Below are 23,623 nucleotides of genomic sequence, written 5' to 3'. Positions count from 1 at the left end.
AAACAAGACAAAATACCTAATATTTTTTGCAGAGTTGCAAACTTAATTCTCAAAACAAAAATAATAATAATAATAATCACTGTATTAGAAATGTTGTTACATTTATGTAAAAATAACATTCATTAATTATTTGATTAATCTCCGATTTGATAATCAAATTTCCTTACAGTTTTACTTACCAAAAGTGTTTTTCTATGAACATATATAATGCAATGTATAATGTTCCTCTTAAGATGTCTGAACAAAATACCATGGAACAATGATATTGCACAACACAAATGCATAACATATATGATGAAAATGCGACAAGCTCTGTTATATAGTATACAACTTGTTTGCTTCAGTCAATGCCATATCGTAGACATTGAATAAAATGTTGTTACATATGTCAGAGGAAGTCTAGGAAAGGGTTAAAGTGAAGGACCATCAATTTTAATGTTTGTTGGTGAAGACTGCCTTTCTCCCTCAGCTGGGAATTGATCAGATGGGAACAAAGTAAAAAGGCTATGAATATTTTCTCTCTCTCTCTCTTTACCACCCAGGGGTACTCCCTCAAATAATTCATCAAATGAATACTCACGACTTCTGTGGTACCGACTTGGTTGCAGGCTTGTTACTGGAAACATTGCAGCGTTCTGTGAAAAGAATTTCATGGAAATATTAGAGAACAGGTTTGACTGCACACGTCCAAATACCAGCAATCTGGCACAGAATACAATGTGTCAATAACACAGCATTCCATGATATTATTTTATTGGAAATCAGAATTGTATTGCTTTTTTTTTGTCAGTACTGCTTGATGTTGAATTTGGCATGAGCTAAAATGTGACATGAAGAAGGAAAATGTTTCTTACTCCCATTGTATCCTGAGGTCACATGCTGGGAATCCTGCATAATAATAATAAAAAAAAAAGATATATTGAAAGTCAACATTACAAAAAAATACATAATCCAACATAATACCAACATCCGACTGCAAAAAAAAAAAAAGCTACATTCTGTGCATTGACTCGCATGGAGCAGCTACAGATGGGAAATAGTTCTGCTGATAGCTTTAATTGATTTTACACTAATACAATTAGAGCAGGCACACAAATTACACTCGAGCAGGTCCAGAGGAGAGACGTCTGCACCCGCCGATGCCACCATTACAGATGGATTTACAGAGTCAGCGTCATCCAAGCCAACTCATGAGATTCAGACCATGTCATATTAAGAGGCAAATAACGGACACCACAGCAGAGAGAAAAGAGTATCATGGGATTTGAAGGGAACTTGAGTGGAAAGTCCAGTACTTACTCGCACAATGGTTTTTAGCAGGCTTGTTATTTCAATTTAAAATATTGTTCTAAAACTCTGTACTATTATTTTTGAAGCATACTGTAAATGTGATTAAACAGTTTAACCTGTTTTCTAATAGACAGCAGAATAACTGGCTACACAGAGTTACATAACTATCAGAAGTAACATGAGTCACGCGTTGCCTCAAAGCAGCTAAGAGGTAAATACAGTTTGACATCGTGCTAATAACATTGCTTATCTCAGGATGTCTGTCAAATGACATCCGGTGAAGACTGATAAACAGATGTTATGACAAGTGCCCAAAGTCTAGAACAACTCCCAGAGTATAAAAAGTGTGTGAGGGCAAAGGAAAAAAAATTAAGTAAGGAAAACGTTTTTTTATTGATAAAGCTAAAGGATTAAACTATATATTATGTAGTCCTTGTTACAGTGTAATTATACATTTAAGTAATACTATTAATTAACTACATGTACTTACTATATGGTTAGATTTAGGGTTGGGGTTTGGCTTAGAGATATTTGCATGTAATTATGCGTAATCTATTTTTATAATAATAATAAGTACATGTAACGTCTAACGAGGACACCTTAAAATAAATTGTTAAGGCTAAATGTTATCCATGTATTCCAAAACAACATTTTTAAAAGTATATCTTCTAAAAAAAAAAAAAAACAATTTAAAAGCAGCCAATTTAACAAAAACACATTTTAAATGGAGTCTGTACAAATGGTTTGAGCTTAACTACCTCTTTCTGTAACTTAAAAACAGAGCATCCTGCAAAGTTTTAAATCTGAAAGTGCACTGTGTATAAAGTTATTGTCTCTCAAAAGAAAGAGTCGACTCTGAATCATTTAAATGTTTTTAAAACCCCAGCAGTTTCATGTTGACGCCAACATGAAACAATAGCATACTGCGCGCCCACTTGTTGCACGTGCCGACCTGGGGAAACTTGACCATCAGTCGATTTTTGTGTTGGTCTGAATGAAAATGCAGATTCATTCTTTGCCACTAGGTGCCTCTTTTGGAGCGTTAAAAATATCTGTTTCCCCAGTAACACTGTACACAAATCAGCACTGTGCTCATAAACACTGCTTTAAATGAAATCGACCAATTGGACCAATCACCGCAGATTAGCGTCACGCAAAGGTGGGATTTGGAAAAAATTATCGTTGAGCGAATTGTTTGGGAGTCATTGAGCAATTAAGGTAAAATAAAATGCATATTATAAGAAAATGAAAGTGTTTTTGAGCTTGCGTGCATGTCAACCTTTCATATGAACCTTTCATAACCCACAACAGGGGCACTTTAATATATACTCACCAGCCACTTTATTAGGTACACCTGTTCAATTGCTTGGTAACACAAAATGCTAATCAGCCAATCACATGGCAGCAACTCAATGCATTTAGGCATCTAGATGTGGTGAAGACGACTTGCTGAAGTTCAAACCGAGCATCAGAATGGGGAAGAAAGGGGATTAAAGTGACTTTGAACATGGAATGGTTGTTGGTGCCAGACGGGCTGGTCTGAGTATTTCAAAAACTGCTGATCTACTGGGATTTTCACGCACAACCATCTCTAGGGTTTACAGAGAATGGTCCGAAAAAGAGAAAATATCCAGTGAGCGGCAGTTGTGTAGACAATGCTTTGTTGATATCAGAGGTCAGAGGACAATGGGCAGACTGGTTAGAGATGATAGAAAGGCAACAGTACCTCAAATAACCACTCGTTACAACCAAGGTATGTAGAATACCATCTCTGAACGCACAACACGTCCAACCCTGAAGCAGATGGGCTCCAGCAGCAGAAGACCACACCGGGTGCTGCTCCAGTCAGCTAAGAACAGGAAACGGAGGCTACAATTTGCACAGGCTCACCAAAATTGGACAATAGAAGATTGGAAAAACGTTGCCTGGTCTGATGAGTCTCAATTTCTGCTGCGACATTCAGATGGTATGGTCAGAATTTGGCGTAAAGAACATGAAAGCATGGATCCATCCTGCCTTGTCTTAACGGTTCAGGCTGGTGGTGGTGGTGTAATGGTGTGGGGATATTTTATTGGCACACTTTGGGCCCCTTAGTACCAATTGAGCATTGTTTAAATGCCACAGCCTACCTGAGTATTGTTGCTGACCATGTCCATCCCTTTATGACTACAGTGTACCCATCTTCTGATGGCTACTTCCAGCAGGATAATGCACCATGTCACAAAGCTCAGATCATCTCAGACTGGTTTCTTGAACATGACAATGAGTTCACTTCACTCAAATGACCTCCACAGTCACCAGATCTCAATCCAATAGAGCACCTTTGGGATGTGGTGGAACGGGAGATTGGCATCATGGATGTGCAGCCGACAAATCTGCAGCAACTGCGTGATGCTATCATGTCAATATGGACCAAAATCTCTGAGGAATGTTTCCAACACCTTGTTGAATCTATGCCACGAAGAATTAAGGCAGTTATGAAGGCAAAAGGGGGTCCAACCCAGTACTAGCAAGGTGTACCTAATAAAGTGGCCAGTGAGTGTACATACTTTAATTCATTAAATAGTGAGAAGTATTAGTACATTTCTATTTTACTCTATATTTGTGTGTGCTGTGTATTTTTATTGATAGATTGGTAACACTTTAGAATAGGGAACACTTATTCACTATTAACTACAACTTTTCTCTCAATAAATTCACAATTTACTGCTTATTAATAGTTAGTAAGGTAGTTGTTAAGTTTAGGTATTGGGTAGGATTAGGGATGTAGAATAAGGTCATGTAGAATAAGGCATTAATATGTGCTTAATTACTACTAATAAATGGCTAATATTCTAGTAATATGCATGCTAATAAGCAACTAGTTAAGAGACCCTAAAATAAAGTGTTACCAATAGATTTTGTTAGCTAACACAAAATTATACTAAAGCTTTCTCTTGTGAGAAGCACCATTTGTATGTGTGTGGAGTTGCTGCCTATGTAAAGTGTTTTCAATCAGGTTTAGTTAGAAAGGAGGCTAGACAGCTCACTAGGTTTTTAAAGCCAGAACCATTCTGAAGAATATCAACTGCTTGCTTTGCAAGCCCTATAATTAGCAATAGCATTTTATGTCATGATACTCTGTATTAACTCAGTAATGTTGACTAATGCGCTGTAATGTTGATGAAGTCCATTTAGTATAAAAAGTTAAAAGGCACAGAGGGAGAAAGAAAGAGAAGCAGCCCACCTTTGAAGGGATGGGAAACTTGGTTTGTTCAGCTTTGCCTGGTGTGTGGATGGCAGTGAGAGGTGGAGGCCAGGAGTGGGTCATCTCCTACAACGATAACACAATGATAGTTATTATAATAACACAGACAGATAGAGAGACTGATAGATTATGTGCTTGTTGTTCAAATGAATCAGCAACTTCTGAGCATGGAATAAAATTCACGGCTAAACATGATCAAAGATGCAGAAGCGAAGAGAGCAATGAGTTTTATGAAAATAAATAACACAAGCCACACAATTTTTTCAATGATCAACATGTATCCGGTAGGAAAAGTGATGAAGGTGTTCTAAGAGCAGAAGTACATAAACAAACATCTTGTTCGATTATTAGAAGCGACAACGAAAATGACGATGCCAAACAATCACAGATAACCCCTCAGAAGAGAGCTTAAACTTTCTTTCAAATGAACGGCCATCTTTCCTAATGACATCACACGCAGGAATACTGTGAAATCTCCGGCACACTCTCTCCCAAGAAAACCTGTGTTATTACATTCCAGAAAAATGCACACAAAATCCATTCATTTCTCCGAGCTTCAGTGGGGGCGAGGCATGGCGGTGGAAGTTTTGAGTTGCAAATTAAATTTATTAAAAGCAACGGAGCGTTGCTCCTGGAGCCAAACAAGGTTATCCAAACACGAGTAGGCCGGATCAGAGACTGTTTACTCTTACGCTTCTCAGACAGCTCAGCTATACATCCCACACATATCTGTGCTCAGATGGGAAATATTGTGTTCCAACAGCCTTTAGTGTACTTAAAAATGTTAGTACACTGCTACATTCGTATTACATACAAAATTTTTCTTTACCATTCCTTTCTATGGTCCTTTATCTTAGTTTGCAGTGAGACAGTGGCCTCAAGAAGTGATTATGTTATGCCTAAAGGAATAGTTCATGCAAAAAAATAAATAAAATAAGTTTTGGAGATTTGGAGATATTTAGCATTCATCACTTGCTCACCAATGGATACTTTGCAGTGAATGGGTGCCGTCAGAATGAAGTATTGAAATATCCAAACAGCTGATCAAAACATCACATAATTCACAAGTAATCCACATCACTCCAGTCCATCAAATAACTTGTAAAGTAATAAAGTTTGTTTGTAAGAAACAAATACATTAAGGCGTTTTAACTGTCGCTTGTGGACAAAGTATAATTCATAATATTGCTTCCTCCAGTGAAAAAATTGTCTCGCCTGTGAATCAGGAGAAATATGCACAGATCAAGCGAAAAACAAGTGAAAACAGTCCAAAACAGTCCTAAATAATTATGTTGTGGATTTTGATGTGAGAGGAAAAACAGAGAATGGAGTTTTTCACTGGAGGAAGCATTATTATGTATTTTGGACTAATATTTTGGCTAGAAGCGTTGGTTTAAAGTGAGAAACTCTTGATTGATTTGTTTCTTATAAAAAAAACTTTTTTTTTTTTTTACTTTACAAGTCATTAATTCATGTACTGGAGATTACTTGTGAATTATTATGATGTTTTATCAGATGTTTGGACTCATTCTGACGGCACCCATTCACTGCAGAGGATCCACTGGTGAGCAAGTGATGTAATGCTAAATTTCTCAAAATCTGCTCTTATGAAGAAACAAACTCATCTGCATCTTGAAACATATTATGCTATATTTTCAGACATTTTTTTGGTGAACTGTTTTTTTAAATATGTATGTCAGGATCTGCCAGATGAACACAAACTACATTAACTCACAGTATAAAGATTAATATTGTTTACATATAAAAACATAAACCACTAACATAAAACCAATGATTTTAATCCGGTTATTATTATCATCATGATTATCATGTATTATCATTAATCCTGCACATTTGGCATTTATATATTCTCAGGCACTGTAACATCCAACTGCATCTAACTAAAGTTGCACATCTGCTCAACCTGGCTCTGTTCTAGATATTTTATGACCTTTAAAGGGGTCATTGGATGCAAAATTCACTTTACAAGTTGTTTGAACATAAATGTGTGTATGATAATTGAATCAATAATGAATATATCAGTCGTCATTTACTCCTGACATCTGAGCGGCTGAAGATGCTGAGGATTCGTTACTTTCGTTAACGATCCCCGATCTACATAAATCGGCCGAATCATTCGTGATCCAGCTTTATCTACAGAAGAAGTGAGTATAAGGGTTTTTATGAATCGCCTTTCCTAATAATGTGCTAGTTTGCCAGTTTCGTGGCTGAAGTTTAGTATGCTCCATAGATATATATACCTAGAATCCTCATTATCGACTGTTTCTATGGGCCGCAATATGTAAGCCATCCGGCATTTTTCTGCAAATCTTTGAGCGCAATGACTGTGTGCGTCTACAATAGCAAGTCACACGCTTGTATATCTTTGAATATTCATTAATTATTATGGTGAATGCGAGATGGCTGACGCGTCAAGGTATCTGGAGCGGTCGAATAGGGAATCTACGCGCATCTATGGTTTGCTCGTCACTCCACGGAAGAGATGGGCGGAGTCAGCAGAGCTCATGAGCATTTAAAGCAACATGGACTATAACAGTGTGCTGAAAACAGAGCTGATTTTTCAGGGTAAAGAAGGTGTTTTTTACACTACCATTGAGAAATTTTAACCAAAGTATGTTATAGACTTTTCATTAAGACCCTAAAGAATCATATCAGCTTGTGCATGAGCCTGGATCAGGATTTTCTGCTGTTTGTAAAACGAGCTGATGGCTTAGCCTTTCTCTCCATGGAGAATCACTTCATTTCTTCATCTTTGAGAACAGGAGATACAGTAAATGGGCTAATGGGCTTTGATGCAGCATTTGCACGTAATGCATGACACACTACTGTTTAAAAGTTTGGGGTCAGGGAGTAATAATAATAATAATAATGCAACTTCTCAAAGAAGCATAGAGCAATGGTTGCTGAAAATTCAGCTTTACCATCACAGTAATGAATTAGTATTATTATTATTATTATTACTATTATTATATTTGAAAATCGAAAACAGTTTTTTACAATTGTAATAATTCGTGCATATATTACAGCATTTTTGATCACATAAATGCAACCTTGGTGAGTATTAAACCAAGTAAGTATTAAATAATTAAAAATTACAAATATTAAAATATATTACAATAACCATTAGGAAAACAAACAAATGAATGAATAAATCCTTACTGACCTTGACTGATCCTTACTTGAACAGTTATGTATTTTTAAGCTAAACAACTTATTTGTAGGGATATGCAAAATGGCACTGTTATTTGAATCATCTCTAGATAGATTGTTTTCTTAAAGAGAAGAGTAGAGGTCTCAAGACGCATTCTTAAAAACTGGACTATTTTTGAACTGCTTTAAAGTTTGTATGTTGTCTTAAAACACAACACTGAAAAAAACATTAAATGCATACATTTACATTAAAACAATTTAAACTGCTCTGCCCGATAATTGAGTAAATGACATATATTCAACAAATATATAGGCTAAATACCTGTAACCTTTTGTTGCAAATCTACAACAGCTCAAACAGAAAAAAACAGACTTTTGTTATGCATAATAACAGGAACAATGCTCATGGCAGGTTATTTAAAGTCTCATACAAACTGTCTTGAAATGTATTGTTGAATGCGTTGGGCTTGTTAAAACGGTGGTGCTTTGATGGCTGCAGGGGTGCTGCTTTAAAGAAGGTGGATTTGGAGATATGACTTCTCTCAGAGAGTTTACCGTGCTGACACACTGAAGCAGCACACGCTCTCAGCATGATAACATCCCACCCTCCTCTCTGAATTCATTACCTTTAAAGTGCTGCTGCCAAAAATATTAAAGCTAAAACAAAAATCTGAATAAATACACTTCTCAACCTCCCTAATCGACAAGTCGACCATCCTGGCCCATTCCTGGCTCTTTGACAGCAATATTTCGATTTTGACCCGCAATATTCTGTTGCATCAAGCCAATTTTATATTTGGAATAAAAATAGTTCAATTAGACCATAATGCAAACACATTTTAGGTCACCTGGTATTTTTTACAGTGTATAAACTGAAGCAGCTCATGAAGTCATTTTGGTCAAATTACATTTGTACTTCTAATTCCAATGAATATATTGTAAATGTTCCGGGCAGTATTTTAGAATCACTTAGATACTATTATAGTTTTTATTAATATGATGAATTGAACTATTTTAAGGTCAGATTCTCGCTATTAACAAACCATTAACAACAACGTTTGCCTCAATAAACTCCTAATGTTCTGTTCATTAATACTTGGTTGTTAAGTTTAGGTATATGGATGTATCTGGGATGTTGAATATGGTCATGCAGAAAATGTGCTTTATAAGTACTAATAAACAGCCAATATGTTAATAATAGGCATGCTAATAAGCAACTAGTTAATAGTGAGAATTGGTCCCCTATACTAAAGTGTTACTGTTTTTTTCGGTAACACTTTAGAATAGGAACACTTTTCCCTCAATAAATTCATAATTTGCTGCTTATTAATATTTAGTAAGCTAGTTGTTAAGTTTAGGTATTGGGTAAGGATGTAGAATAAGGCATTTATTGGCATAAATTTTATTAATGGCTAATATTCTAGTAATATGCATGCTAATAAACAACTAGTTAAGAGACCCTCAAATAAAGTGTTACCGTTTTTTCCCCAATTTTTAATATCATTTTAGTTACAATTTATGTAATTTTGCTCTGTGTTTTAGTCACTTTTAATAGTAGTTATCTTTTTTTTTTTTCAGTTATTTATTTGAAACTAAATTAATATATTATAATATAGGGCAATAACTTTCCTAAGTATAGATAGCTTTATATCAGAACCATTAAATGCCGTCAGACTATTTATTATTTTTTTTTTTTTGTAATTTAGTTCACTAGGTTACAAAAGTTCAGTAACACTTTAGTACAGGGGGAAATTATAAATTTTAACTAGTTGCTTATTAGCATGTTAATTATTAACATATTGTCTGTTTATTATAAAGCACATATTCTGCATGACCATATTCTACATCCCTAATCCTACCCATTACCTAAATTTAAAAACGACCTTACTAACTATTAATAAACAGCAAATTAAGAGTTTATTGAGGCAAAATCATAGTTAATTGTTTGTTAATAGTGAGAATTGGACCTTAAAATAAGTGTGACCAAACGTTCTCATCAGAAAAAAAAGACTAACATTCAACAAGACAATTTGAAATATATTATTTTGATTCCCCTCTGCTAGCTAGCAATTATTATATTATGACCTCACTAGGATTCTTCAGTGGATTTTCCCACATCATAAATACGGAGGAATGTGGATTGAATCCTTAGAGACTGAAGCAAATCATGTCCTCATTCATGAGTCACACGTGAGTCAGCACCGCTCAAGTGTGAGGGACTACAGCAGTTACTCTGAGCAGTCCCACCATGCACTTCAGCAGACAGATGTACTTTGGGTTGCCCTGGCAACATGTTCTGCCTCTGCCCTCACTGACAGAATACAAGATGTGCGAACAGAGTCAGTTGACTGCGCCTCACTTACACTGATATATGTGGCGGCACGTCTTCACATCACAACAAAAGAGACATTTTGAGGAGCTTAATGGGTAACACTTGCTATTAGGTGTGTATATAAAATGCACCATAAATGTATAAATGCATACACAATACACCTTTACAAATGCAACCTTAAAATATAATGCATTACAACATTAAAACACAAAGATCAACACCAAATTGCATTGTTTGATTTGTGTTTGTTTTGCATTTATGGTATTGTCTTCCTAAATTTGATCTGATTATGAGCTTATAGAGATAGACAGACAGACATACTGATAGATAGATAGATAGATAGATAGATAGATAGATAGATAGATAGATAGATAGATAGATAGATAGATAGATAGATAGATAGATAGATAGATAGATAGATAGATAGATAGATAGATAGATAGATAGATAGATAGATAGATAGATACAATAGGGGGAAAAAAATTGATTCCCTACTGAATTTGTACGTTTGCCCACTGACAAAGAAATGATCAGTCTACAATTTTAATGGTAGGTTTATTTGAACAGTGAGAGACAGAATAACAACAAGAAAATCCAAAAAAAAAACACATTTCTAAAAAAGTTATAAATTGATTTGTATTTTAATGAGTCAAATAAGTATTTGATCCCCTATCAATCAGCAAGATTTCTGGCTCCCAGGTGTCTTTTATATACAGCTGAGATTAGGAGCACCCTCTTAAAGGGAGTGCATCTCAGCTTGTTACCTGTATAAAAGACACCAATCAATCAATCAGATTCCAAACTCTCCACCATGGCCAAGAACAAAGAGATGTTCAAGGATGTCAGGGACAAGATTGTAGACCTACACAAGGCTGGAATGGGCTACAAGACCATCGCCAAGCAGCTTGGTGAGAAGGTGACAACAGTTCAGACAAAATAAGTGTCAATCTCCCTCAGACTGGGGCTCCATGCAAGATCTCACCTCGTGGAGTTTCAATGATCATGAGAACGGTGAAGAATCAGCCCAGAACTACACGGGAGGATCTTGTCAATGATCTCAAGGCAGCTGGGACCATAGTCACCAAGAAAACAATTGGTAACACACTACTCCGTGAAGGACTGAAATCCTGCAGCGCCCGCAAGGTCCCCCTGCTCAAGAAAGCACATGTACAGGCCCATCTGAAGTTTGCCAATGAACATCTGAATGATTTAGAGGAGAACTGGGTGAAAGTTTTGTGGTCAGATGAGACCAAAATCCAGCTCTTTGGCATCAATTCAACTCGCCGTGTTTGGAGGAGGAGGAATGCTGCCTATGACCCCAAGAACACCATTCCCACCATCAAACATGGAGGTGGAAACATTATGCTTTGGGGGTGTTTTTCTGCTAAGGGGACAGGACAACTGCACCGCATCAAAGGGACGATGGAAGGGGCCATGTACCGTCAGGGCCAGGGCATTGAAGCCAGTCAGGGCATTGAAAATGGGTCATGGATGGGTGTTCCAGCATGACAATGACCCAAAACACACGGCCAAGGCAACAAAGGAGTGGCTCAAGAAGAAGCACATTAAGGTCCTGGAGTGGCCTAGCCAGTCTCCAGACCTTAATCCATAGAAAATCTGTGGAGGGAGCTGAAGGTTCGAGTTGCCAAACATCAGCCTCGAAACCTTAATGACTTGGAGAGGATCTGTAAAGAGGAGTGGGACAAAATCCCTCCTGAGATGTGTGCAAACCTGGTGGCCAACTACAAGAAACGTCTGACCTCTGTGATTGCCAACAAGGGTTTTGCCACCAACTACTAAGTCATGTTTTGTGAAGGGGTCGAATACTTATTTGATTCGTTAAAATGCAAATCAATCTTTTTTGAAATGCGTTCTTCTGGATTTTTTTGTTGTTATTCTGTCTCTCGCTGTTCAAATAAACCTACCATTAAAATTATAGACTGATCATTTCTTTGTCAGTGGTCAAACGTACAAAATCAGCAGGGGATCAAATAATGTTTTTTCCCCACTGTAGATAGATAGAAATGTTATGCGATAACATGTTTTATAATGTCTTATACTCTTTAAAGTCATGAGTATGAAAAAGAATCATGTATTTGTATTATTTAAATAACTGGGTACAGTTATTTATAAAAAATGTATAAGATTACATAAGAATTTTAGAATGTATATGAAGGATATTTTCAGAATGCATCATTGCACATGTCATCTCTTAATGTATAAAATATGCACTCGAGTATGAAGAACTAGCATGAATGACAAATGTATACATCATAAAGACATTCTAGGCTGATTATAAAAACGTAAGAACGTAAACATTCTGTTGAACGCTATTAAGACAATAAACATTGTGAGGGTTTCATTTAAAATAACGTGAAACATGACGGGTTTCTCTTCACTGCTCTTAGTCAGTATGAACAAATTCTTAAAGGTACATTATGGAACAATAGGCCCATCAGTCCTAATGTAATGGGCCTTCTCTTTAAAATCGAACCCTTATTCTCATGACAGTGAAGTGCTATTGTGTGTAAAACAGCGCTGAGCAGGTGACCAGGAGTAATTAGCGTGCTGGAGAGAAAGAGAGTCAATCCAACTCACCCGCAGAATTTCCTCCACACAATTGGAGTCATTGGGCAGGCTGACCTGTGGAGAAATGGATAAGAAATCTCTCATTAAAAAGGTTACAATGAACGTGTGAAAGCAAGAGAGAGAGAGAGGGATAAAGAAGAACAGCTGTAACAAAAGACCAAAAACCAAAAAAACAAGGTTGTAAATTATTCACTTTTGTGGGAACATATAATTAAAGGTCACCTACAATGTTCAGAAAAGCCTAGCGCGCTGCCTTGCTGTCTACATATACTGACTTCTAGCAAAGGCAGTGTTGTAAATAAAATGGAAGCTCATAAGTAACTGATTGGAACAGCAAGACCATATGTCACACAAATTGCGTTATTTACATGTGCTTAGGTAACTCGACACACAACTGACACAGCTTGGCATTGCTGACTTAACTACTGTATATTAAAAATAAAATAAAATAAAATAATATATTTCATTTAAATTAAATTTAAATGTATTTATTTAAAATTATTTTAATTAAATATTAATAAAATAAAATAAAATAAAATAAAATAAAATAAAATAAAATAAAATAAAATAAAATAAAATAAAATAAAATAAAATAAAATAAAATAAAATAAAAAGAATGTATTTAATATATTGGAAAGACAACAAAAGTCCAGGGTGCTCAGGGAGTTCAATGAGATATTTGAAGGTGCTCTCAAATGGATGTAAAAAAGAGAAATCCAAGGCACTCTTCTTCAAAAATATTTAAAAAGCTTTTATTATACTGACTATTTCATAATAGAAAATGTAAAAGACATGAGAGGAAGCAACCCACGCGTAGTGACGCAAAACACCTTCTTCGGGTCTTTTAAATTTTCTATCATGAAATAGTCAGTATAATAAAGGCTTTTAAATATTTTTGAAGAAGAGTGCCTTGGATTTCTCTTTTTTACATATATTTAATATATATTTGCATTTAAACAATATATTTAATAAAAACATAATTATTATTTTTTTTATTACAAAATAAAATAAAATAAATTGCAATTTGGAACAATTTTATTACAAGAAACACTTTCCAGTATAAAATCCAACTGGAATACATTGTTGCAAAAATGACAGAGTAATAATTTTAATGATTGTGTAAATCAAAATTATTTGATAAAGTTACATATATTGCATATGTGCATATACATATGATTAGATGACCAGAAAAATAACAAGCTGGCTTTGATATTACAGCCAATAATAATACAAAAATGTCAAAGTTTATAATTTATATTGAAATTAGGTATCTGAAGACTGAATGCCTAATGCATAAATAAATACATATACATACATACATGCATACATAAATAAATAAATAAACTATCTATTAGTTCTATTTTAAAGGTTACCTATTATGCAAAAATCACTTTTATACGGTGTTTGAACAGTTGTGTGGCCGCAGTGTGTGAAAACATCCAGCTTATAATTGTAAAAATCCACCAACTCATTTTTTTAGAATCTAAAAAAATCATAAACCGTCTCAGAACGAGCAGTTTCGGCGGAGGGGAAAAAGTCCCGCCCATTTGTGACGCTGCCCTATAAGCATAGACACAGCCCTTGCTGTAGCTGCTGGAGATATACAATGTCGGCGCCAAAGAGGCATTTCAAGTGTTTTGTTTTGGGATGCACTAATGAACACAGGAGTCTCCATAGACTCCCTCTATCTGAGCCGCTGAGGATACTGTTAAGTTAAACTGTCTAAGGCAATGTCCTGGAAAAAATCTGTAAAGTCCCCAATACGTGTAGGGATCAATACCAACGCTTCGTGTGCGAACGTCAGCTCCAGACAAAGTAAGTATCACGTGTTTGTTTTCCAAATTGCCTTTCCTAAAGAGCTTCTTGGCACTCTGTAAGGCTAATGATGCAAAAGCTACCATTGTCTCTGTCTGTTTTCACTGATCCTGCCCATGAATGATCGTGAATAGGAATGTGGTGGTTAAAAGTTGCATATGAATGCAATGTGAGTCGATCGCTTGAGTTTGTTGGGCTCATAATCACAAGTGGGACTTCTAAAGTTTGTTATAGCATGCCATGCACCATGAGACCAGCTATGTTGTTATTTTTTATCGCGCTGTGCTCCCTGTCTGTGTAATTCATAAATGCAAATGTATTATGCACAGTACAATCAGATGACTGACTTTTAAGCAGAGTAAGTTTTCTGTAAAGATAACAGGCTTGTACTAATAGTGGAATGTTTATTTGCAAAGGCTAGCACTGCAAATGTGGAGCTGGAGCTCTTGAAGCTCCACCCTCTTCTCCGGGAGCACTAGCTCATTTGCATTAAAGCAACATACTCAAATACAGCGCATTTGGGCTCAAACCCTAAAAGTGGCAATTTTAACAAGCTATAAAAAAATATCTGTCAGGTATTTTGAGCTAAAACTTCACATATACACTCGGGGGATATCTGAAACTTATTTTCCATTTTGTAAAAAGGAGCATAATAGGTCCCCTTTAAATAGACAAGAGGAAACATAGCGACTAAAATATCTTATTTGTGCATCATAAATGTGGGCTCAATGAACTGGCACAATGGGAGTGATCGGGTTCAGTCTGGGACAGGCAAGGTGTTTGCCCTAAACGAGGTATCTTAGAAGGCAGCAGCTCACTAGGTTTTGCAACAGAGCGAAATGCTTCCTGACAGAGCTGAAATTCTCAAACAAAGGTCCCACAGCACACCTCTGAAGATTGATTAGTTGCGAGATGTCATCATAATGGAGTGTCTCAGAAGAGGATGCTCTTGGATAATGGAGGCTCACGGTTCTCACACCAACGCTTCTCAAACGCAGGCTGGGAATTGGATAATCACCAGCTTGCATCTGAGCATCATAAGGCATGGAAATGTCAGTGAGTAAGCATGCAACCACAATGATTCTCCGACACTTAACAGACAGAAGCTGAGAATACTAATTAAGGGCTAGCAAGGCCCCTGTTGACTAATACACTGCAATTGGCACAACATAAGAGACCAATAGAGTGATTGTAATTGCAAATTCATTGCACAGTAAATCATAGATGTTAGATTTTTTTCTAGAATTAACTAGTTCATCTTTGAAGATTTTTTTTTTTTTTTTTTGACATGAAGACATATGAATACAGATTGGACACATGAAGCTCTAAGCACTTCCAAATCTCTTTTGAACGCAGAGGTTTACTCATGTCCAGACATTAATCACATTAATAACATCTACTTTACATTCTCTCACACTGGCCAGAAATATCATGAACACACACACAAATGCTTGGCCACAGCATTGCATGAGTGCTGTCCCTGCTGTATATGCAGATACAAGAGCTATACGAGTTTCATTCAGATGTCTGTGACATTAAACTCATGTGTTATTATTAGGGCAGCTAGCTATAAGTATGTTGACAGTTTAATAACTTTAACTAACTTTATCATCAAGAATCTCTGTAAACTGTTGCTTCAGTGACAGTGACAGAAAACTGATTTATATCAAATATTCACTGTATATTTGTGATTTTTCTTCCTGATATTCAACTAAGCAACATCACAAATATCAATTATTTTCAAATGTGTGTTTTATCATAAAATTTATGATTTATAACCTCTGGGTTGCACAAATAATGATATTAATAATAATAATACAATTATATATATAATTTTATTTTAGAAGTTATTACGTTCATGTCCTGCATAGAATATATTTCAGGAGTTTGACAGTGAATTTCAGGACACTGAGGGTGACGTTATTTCCCTCTGGCTGTCTGTCGGGATGGTGACATGAGCGACTGCAGGCATTGCATAAGGTGCACTCACGCTGTAAAGGTCAGCCGATCTGAGGAGAAACTCAGTCCACATGAGCGCCGAGCCACAATGTGCCTGTGTGAATGAGATGTAAAGCTAACCCAGAAATATCACAATCATGTTCAGAGGGGCTTCCTGGGCTAAACTGTAAGTACCAATTCTATAAAAGATTATTAACTAGCTATCAATAGAAGTAGTAAAAATAGTGACGCTTTAGCATCATAAATATATGGGTTTATTACACAATAAACTAGTGCTGTCAAAAGTAAAAAGTTATTTCAGTACCAAGTGGATATTTAAATTTTAAAAACGTAATGATAGTTATAAACGGTCCTCTAGTACCGGAAATACTGAGTAGTAGGAAAATGTGCTTGTGTTTGAAGTTCATATATATATATATATATATATATATATATATATATATATATATATACTGTATAACCATTAAAAAGATATAACCACTAAAAAAAAAAATGTTTGGGCCATTTTGGACCTGGTTATTTATGGAGTACTATTAGGAGTTACAAAAACTTTTGCAAAATATATTTAGCTGTTATCCCCATATCGCACATATACCTGTTTTGTTGATAAACAGGAATTTGTACACCTATTGACAAAATATTGCACTGTTTTTTTTTTTTTTTTTACTAAAAGTGAAAGTTTATGCAAACCCCCCCCCACAAAACAAACAAACAAACAAATAAGTACAAAAACAAAAAACTAAATATTTATTTTATTTGACAAGTTTTTACAGTAATATTTATGTTGTTTTGCTAGAATTAAATATGTAGGTTTCATAAATTTGGACTGTTTTTGAGCAATCATGGGTTATAAATTCAGAATAATTTTATTAAATTATATAAATTCCAAATGAGTTAAAACAATTATATGTTCTTATAACTTTCATAAAAAAACACATAAAAACAAAAATGCTCATAAATTGCATAATATTTTTTTTTTTTTAATTTTCAAATTTTGGATAAATCAAAAGGGGGTAACTGCAGTAAAAACATGGTAATAACATGGAAACATTGAAAATTAATGAATTTCATCCACCCATTAATGAGAACTTGATGATCAGATACAATGTAGCTTTGGATGAAAAATATTAAGTAATGACTGTTTTATAAAGCATCCATTCATAAACAGATTTTGAATACTTTATGAAGGTTAAAAAATAAAAAAAAATATTTTTTTTTTTTTTTTTTTGCTATGCTAGTGAGAACTGTGGAATTTTACTGGCATTGGTACTGGCTATTAAAACTTTGGTATCATCACAAGACTTCTATAAACTCCAAAAAGCGGATTCTATCTCTACCTTCTCTATCTTTCAACCTTAAAAAACAAACAAACAAAAAAAAAAAACAACATCCTTAAAGATGCTGCCCTGACCAGCAGAGTCGCTCAGGCCATTGTAAACACAGCTCTCAGACATAAACTTCCTGTTTGCACAGGGCCGGCACATAATATCCTGTTCCCATAGAAACGGAATGTTGGAGCTCAGCCGCTCTAATCAGATGTTGCTCTGCCATTGTCCTGCTCTGCTCTGATATTAAGAGTGTGGCGTAGAGAGCCCATTCCTCTGACACGGGAGTTCATTTCTCTGTTACCTGTGGTGAACCCCATTTCCATTCCAGTCGTGACACTAAAAGGTGCTTTGCGCTGCGCTCTGAATGCAAAGCTCACTCTTATTGCCTCTGGCCTGACAGAAAATGTCAGTGATATGAAGGAGGACTCGTTCCCACTGCTAAAGCCAGAGAAAGTCTAATTTTTATTCAAGTACGGCTGAACGTTACACTCTCTCTTATCGAAATTCGAAATTTGGAAAGCTTGCAAAAGTTACAGTAAAATTTGATGTGCGTGAGCAAGAGGCTGGACATTAAAAGTGTTTGCAAAAGCCTTTGGGGAGGGCAAATAGCTTTCATAATCATGTAATGTGTATATTTAGAGGACCAAAGAGTAATGCAGAGAGTCACCCATACACCTCATATCCCCCCGCCGTATTCAGGGAAATGATGGGAAAAAGGGTCCGTCCAGCTGCAATCTTATTTCCACGTTTCAGCAGGGAACCTCTCAGTACTTGCGGATACAATGCGATTGAATGGGTTTTCAAATGATTTCCGTGCGACTGGCAATATCCCATCACGGATCAAAAAGGCTTCTTGGGCTAAGATTATTGGAAAGTCAAATATTGCAAAGCCAAAAAGCAGTGCTACCAAAATAAATGTCTGAGTAATTTGAAAAAAAAAAAAATTGCCTGTTGGTGTTTGCATAAACATATTTTGGAGTTTTACATCAAGAAAATTGTACAATATAAAATATTGTAATATAATAACAATATATAATATACACAATATCTGTATTATATTATATTATATTACACTGTAAATCATAACTGCTGCTATTAGTTAGCAACTTAATGTTGAATCACAATTTAAAATTAAACACTGGAATAAGTAATGAGCTGTTTCAACTTAAACAAGTAAGTGTTTGTGCTTGACTTAAAATTTTAAGTTTAGACAACGTTAGTTTAATTTTAATATCTCAACAAATTTTTAATTATTTTAATTAATTGCAGCAACATTTTTTCTGTGTATATTATATTATTTGAATATATTATATTATTATAATCTTGGTGCAATAAAATAATTATGTGCATTAATATTAATATTAATATAATATGAATAAGGTATGCTTTTTAATTATTACATACAGCTTTATAAAATGCTACTGCTATGAAATGAGCAATATTCATAATGTAATGAAATAAAGAAATGCATGCATTTTTGTTTGATCTTTTCGAGATAAATCTATAAATCTCAATTGTTCACTATAATGGACACTGCATATTTGTATCATAATTTTCATATTTATCATGATTTTTAATGTGCAGCAGCTGACATTTTTAATTACTAAATTTGGTTCACTTGTAAAGTTTTCCAACTCAAGACTGAGAAGGATGCATATGTGCGTATGAATGTACAAGATGCTTTGTCTGAATAAATTCAAATGTGAAAACTGGATGCAGCTACTTCTCTTTCAAACCCATGTTTTTAAAGAGACTCTCACGCATACCGAACAAAGAAAAGTGTGAAAAAAAAACGAGTGATTTAGTCGGCGTTGCCAGCTTTAATCACAGTGAATCACTCCAGTGTGTCTTTTTTTCCAGGACAAATTTAGCATGATGTCTTTCTGTCTTCCTACAGGAAAAAAAAGAACTTTTTAATTGGCAGATACAGAGATCACTGGAAGTGTCACTAATTTCTGCAAAATTCTTTTTTCGGCTCGGCTGTGGAGAACGGAGGAGGTGTCAGTCACGTCGTTCTGCACGACTGCGGAATCTTTTCAGCGAGAGAGCAGACCTATTCCTTTGAATTATCGGAGGATCCGCGGGAATAATGTGGTGACAATTACAGGGTCAGGAGCGCGTTTTTTCTCTGAAATAGCTGTTCAGAGAGTGTCTGTGCATCAGCAACAGATAAGATGTATTAGTCTTTTTCTTAAAGGGGGGAGGGGGGGGAAAAGCCTGGTATTGACGTGGGGAACTGCTCTGAAGCACTCTGCTGAGCTCAAATAGCGTTTAAAATGTGGAAGAGTGCAGCTCTGGGAGTAAATAGGCCGATTTGAAAAGTGAAATGAGAGAGGCTGAAAGACAGGCCAAGTCCATCTAAACACCTGACAGTGGATTGAGGAATAAACAAGGAAAGGCAGTTGATGGATGACATGGAAAAGGCACACAGAGCTGAGGGTGGTGGCACGTGCATCCCCGTGAAAATACTCATATCTCGATATAGACTAGTGGGCAGATGAGATGAGAGAAGTTAAGATCTTTCCTTATTGTGTCATACAAGAAGAAGCGACAGACAAAATCTCTGAGAAACAAGTCAATTTGGGTGCACATGTCTATGCAGGATAGCGCAGATTGGATGAGGCCAAATGGAGATGTGCCAAAAGAAAAAGCAATGGCCGGTGTCCAATATGCAAATCCAAAAGACCATAGGGCAGCCAGGAAAAGAGCTCCCGAGACATGCAGAATGGAATATTAAATCCACAACAATCATGAGAACCAAACCTTGCTCTGAAAGCACCCTCTGTCTCAAAGGCTACCATCACACAGTCAATGTACCAGTTCAAACAAGTAAAAATAAATAAATAAATAAACAAACACATGCAAATTTTATATGATTTATAAGCTGTTTTCCTCATGGGGACCAAAAAAATGTTGCCACAAGGTCAAAATGTACTGGTATTACTAAGCTCGTGGGGATATTTGGTCCGCATAATGTAAGGAATATCAGGTACACACACACACACACACACACACACATTAAGGAGCCCGAATCATTCATTGGAATCAGAAGTAGAATAATTTAATTAAATTTAATTTCCATCCATACAAAAAAAAGCAATCCAATTTCCATAACATTAAATGCAAAACCAAACAAAAAACAAAACAATAACACACTCAAAAAAAGAAAACACAAGACAAAACAAAAACAAAACAAACAATACAAAATACACAAAAAAACACAACACAAGACAGCACAAGACAGAACAAAAAAACAAACAAACAAGACAACACACAAACACAAGACAAGACAAGACAAAACAAAACACAAGACAAAGCAAAAACACAAGACAGCACAAGATGACAAAACAAAAACAAAACAAGACACAACAAAACAACACAAGACAGCACACAGAACACAAAACACAAGACAGCACAAAACAAGACAAAACAAAAACACATAACAAAAACAGAACACAAAACAAACAATACAAAACACAACACAGGAAAGCATGACATAACAAAATAAAAGCACAAAACAAACAAACAAGACAACACACACAAACACAGAACACAAGACAAAACAAACAAAACACAAGACAAAACAAAACAAAACTGTTTTTGAGTCTAGTTGAGTTCATCCATTAAATCTCGATTAACAGATTTTTTTTTTTTTAAGTGACGTCAGAGAATTTGGTTGTGACTCTTGTTCATAACTAAACTGTTGGTGAACACAACCACATTTAGCTCTATAAAACAGGACAGACAACCGTATTCGGCTGCTGTGTGAACGTAGCAAAATAAAATTACTGAAAGGGAGCATCAAGCAAAAAAAAATTCAAATACATAAAACACGAAGGGGTAAAATTGTGAGGCGGGTTTGTTTGCCACGCAAATGGAGATGTGTGTCTCTGGAAGCCTGTCAGAGAGTCTTTGATCTGTCATGTGTAATGGAGTCTTTGAGCTGAGAAGACAGACAGCGAGAGAGAGAAAGAAAGCCAGTTCACGCTCTCTGGCTTCTCGCCTTCACTCCAACCTATCCTATCATACATGATTTAGTGTGACCAGACCAAATGCAGTTGTTAAGGAGGCACCTTCACACAGGCTAGGCCACGAGGGGTAGCCTCTAGATGTGTTGACAAAACCAGTTCTACACTTGGATAATGTAATGCAATCTCTTTCAAGTTTCTTCAAGGGCCCCTACTGCTAGAAGACACAGCCTCGAGAAACCCATTCAATATTCAACACGTCTCTCGACAGCGTCTCCCTTTTGTAGACACCTTAACATCTGCTATTCAGTGCTGCTATATGCACTGTATTAAAAAGCAAGCTACAAGGGGTGATATTCAATAAGTGCAACGTTTGAATGATTGAACATACACATTTATCCCTTAGATCGAAATTCTTCGATATTCGCCTCGCAGATGCAGGGCTGACACTGCTGAATACTTTGAGATGTATATTTTGGTCATGTCGACTCATGTCGACATTATCATATCTTTAGAAGTTTTTTGTTTGTTTGTTTGTTTGTTTGTAAATGTCAGTCTGCCCTGAACAGCTGCCCTGAAATAATAATTAAGAAAAAGCCTCATTAAAATAATTCATTAGGAAAGAAAATATTATTAGTAAGTACAGTAGTTTGACAGACTTTAAAATTAATAAATAAATAAATAGTTACACTACACTGGGGGGGGGGGGGGTGATTATATATTATACATTATATATAACAAACATGATTATATATAACAAGCATATATGTTTTTTTTGTTTGTTTTTTGTTTGTTTGATTGATTGATTGATAGATTGACTGATTAAAAAAAAAAAATGTCTACAATCACATGGACACTTTATATCACTTTTTCAGAACCGATACCGATCCGATCCGATTAAAAAAATTCTGAGTATCTGCCGATACCGATCCTATACCAGCGCAGTTTTTTTTTTAAATCAGTGTAGAATTTCTATACCTCAATGTGTGTTGACCTGCTCATCAGTCTTTTGTGGTTTACACACAATCTACTAAATAGAGACAACGTTACTGCAAAGAAAACAACAAATGAATGAATATGTAATTATAATCTATGGCAAAAATACTTTTATAAATTATAATTCAGTAGCAGAAGTTACTCTAGAAAAATCATGAGTGCACAATAATTTTATAAAATCAAAAATTTGTGAAAAAAATATATTGGGGAACAAAGAAATTCAAGTGAATAAATGTATAACTAAATCTGGAAAAAATTATATATTGCTCTTTGTATTGTTGTAAAATATATTCATGGAAAACAATATATTTATATATAAATATATATATACTGTAATATTAAAATACATTTCTTTTAAATGTACTACAAAGTAATGAGGCATCACCATATGACAGATGAGACGAACAAGAAAGGCTATTAATAATCTTTCATTGCGCAAAAATATTATAATATGAAAGGCTCCAATACAGCGCAGGCACAGGGCCCCGGAGTCCGCATAGAGAAGTTCAAAGCACAAAGGAAAGAGATATTAATGCTTAGTGTATTAAATCTGAGCGACAGTTTATTGAGCCTTTTCTTTTAACCGTTTTAAACTTCAGTTACTGTGCTCGTGAAGAACCATTCATAGGGCTCTTTACAACAGTGTTGAGATCTAACAGACACCCGGTTGAAGGTTACACGATTTAGAAACAGCATTTAACTCTAGCTAGATAAAATCCTTTTATGCAAAACCATTGAACTTTATTTACAGATCAAGTAACGTTATAATAGGAACAGTGGAGAGAGTTTTATCGTCTTGACTGTAGTAACTGAACGCAGCACGCAGTTTGAACGCTGAATGGAGCGGAGAGAAGTGTTTACGTGAACTTGACTTAAATATTAATTTATACCTCACATTAAACTATGTAATGGCTTCAGAACACTTGAA

The 23,623-nt window shown here is 35.5% G+C and overlaps 1 protein-coding gene across 1 annotated transcript in view; it reads right to left on the bottom strand.

The window, feature by feature from the left end:
* LOC306883783 (AF4/FMR2 family member 2-like) overlaps positions 1-23,623 on the bottom strand; it is a 237,431-nt gene that overhangs the window by 86,364 nt on the left and 127,444 nt on the right. Inside the window, 4 exon segments of the mRNA XM_079439265.1 lie at positions 581-635; positions 855-888; positions 4,517-4,603; positions 12,639-12,683. Of these exon segments, the coding sequence (XP_079295391.1) occupies positions 581-635; positions 855-888; positions 4,517-4,603; positions 12,639-12,683 (221 nt within the window).

The sequence above is a fragment of the Barbus barbus genome (assembly GCF_936440315.1).
Source record: "Barbus barbus genome assembly, chromosome: 17".
Taxonomy (NCBI): Eukaryota; Metazoa; Chordata; class Actinopteri; order Cypriniformes; family Cyprinidae; genus Barbus; species Barbus barbus.
Note: the sequence above shows the minus strand (reverse complement) of the source record. Positions and strands in the feature narration are given on the sequence as shown.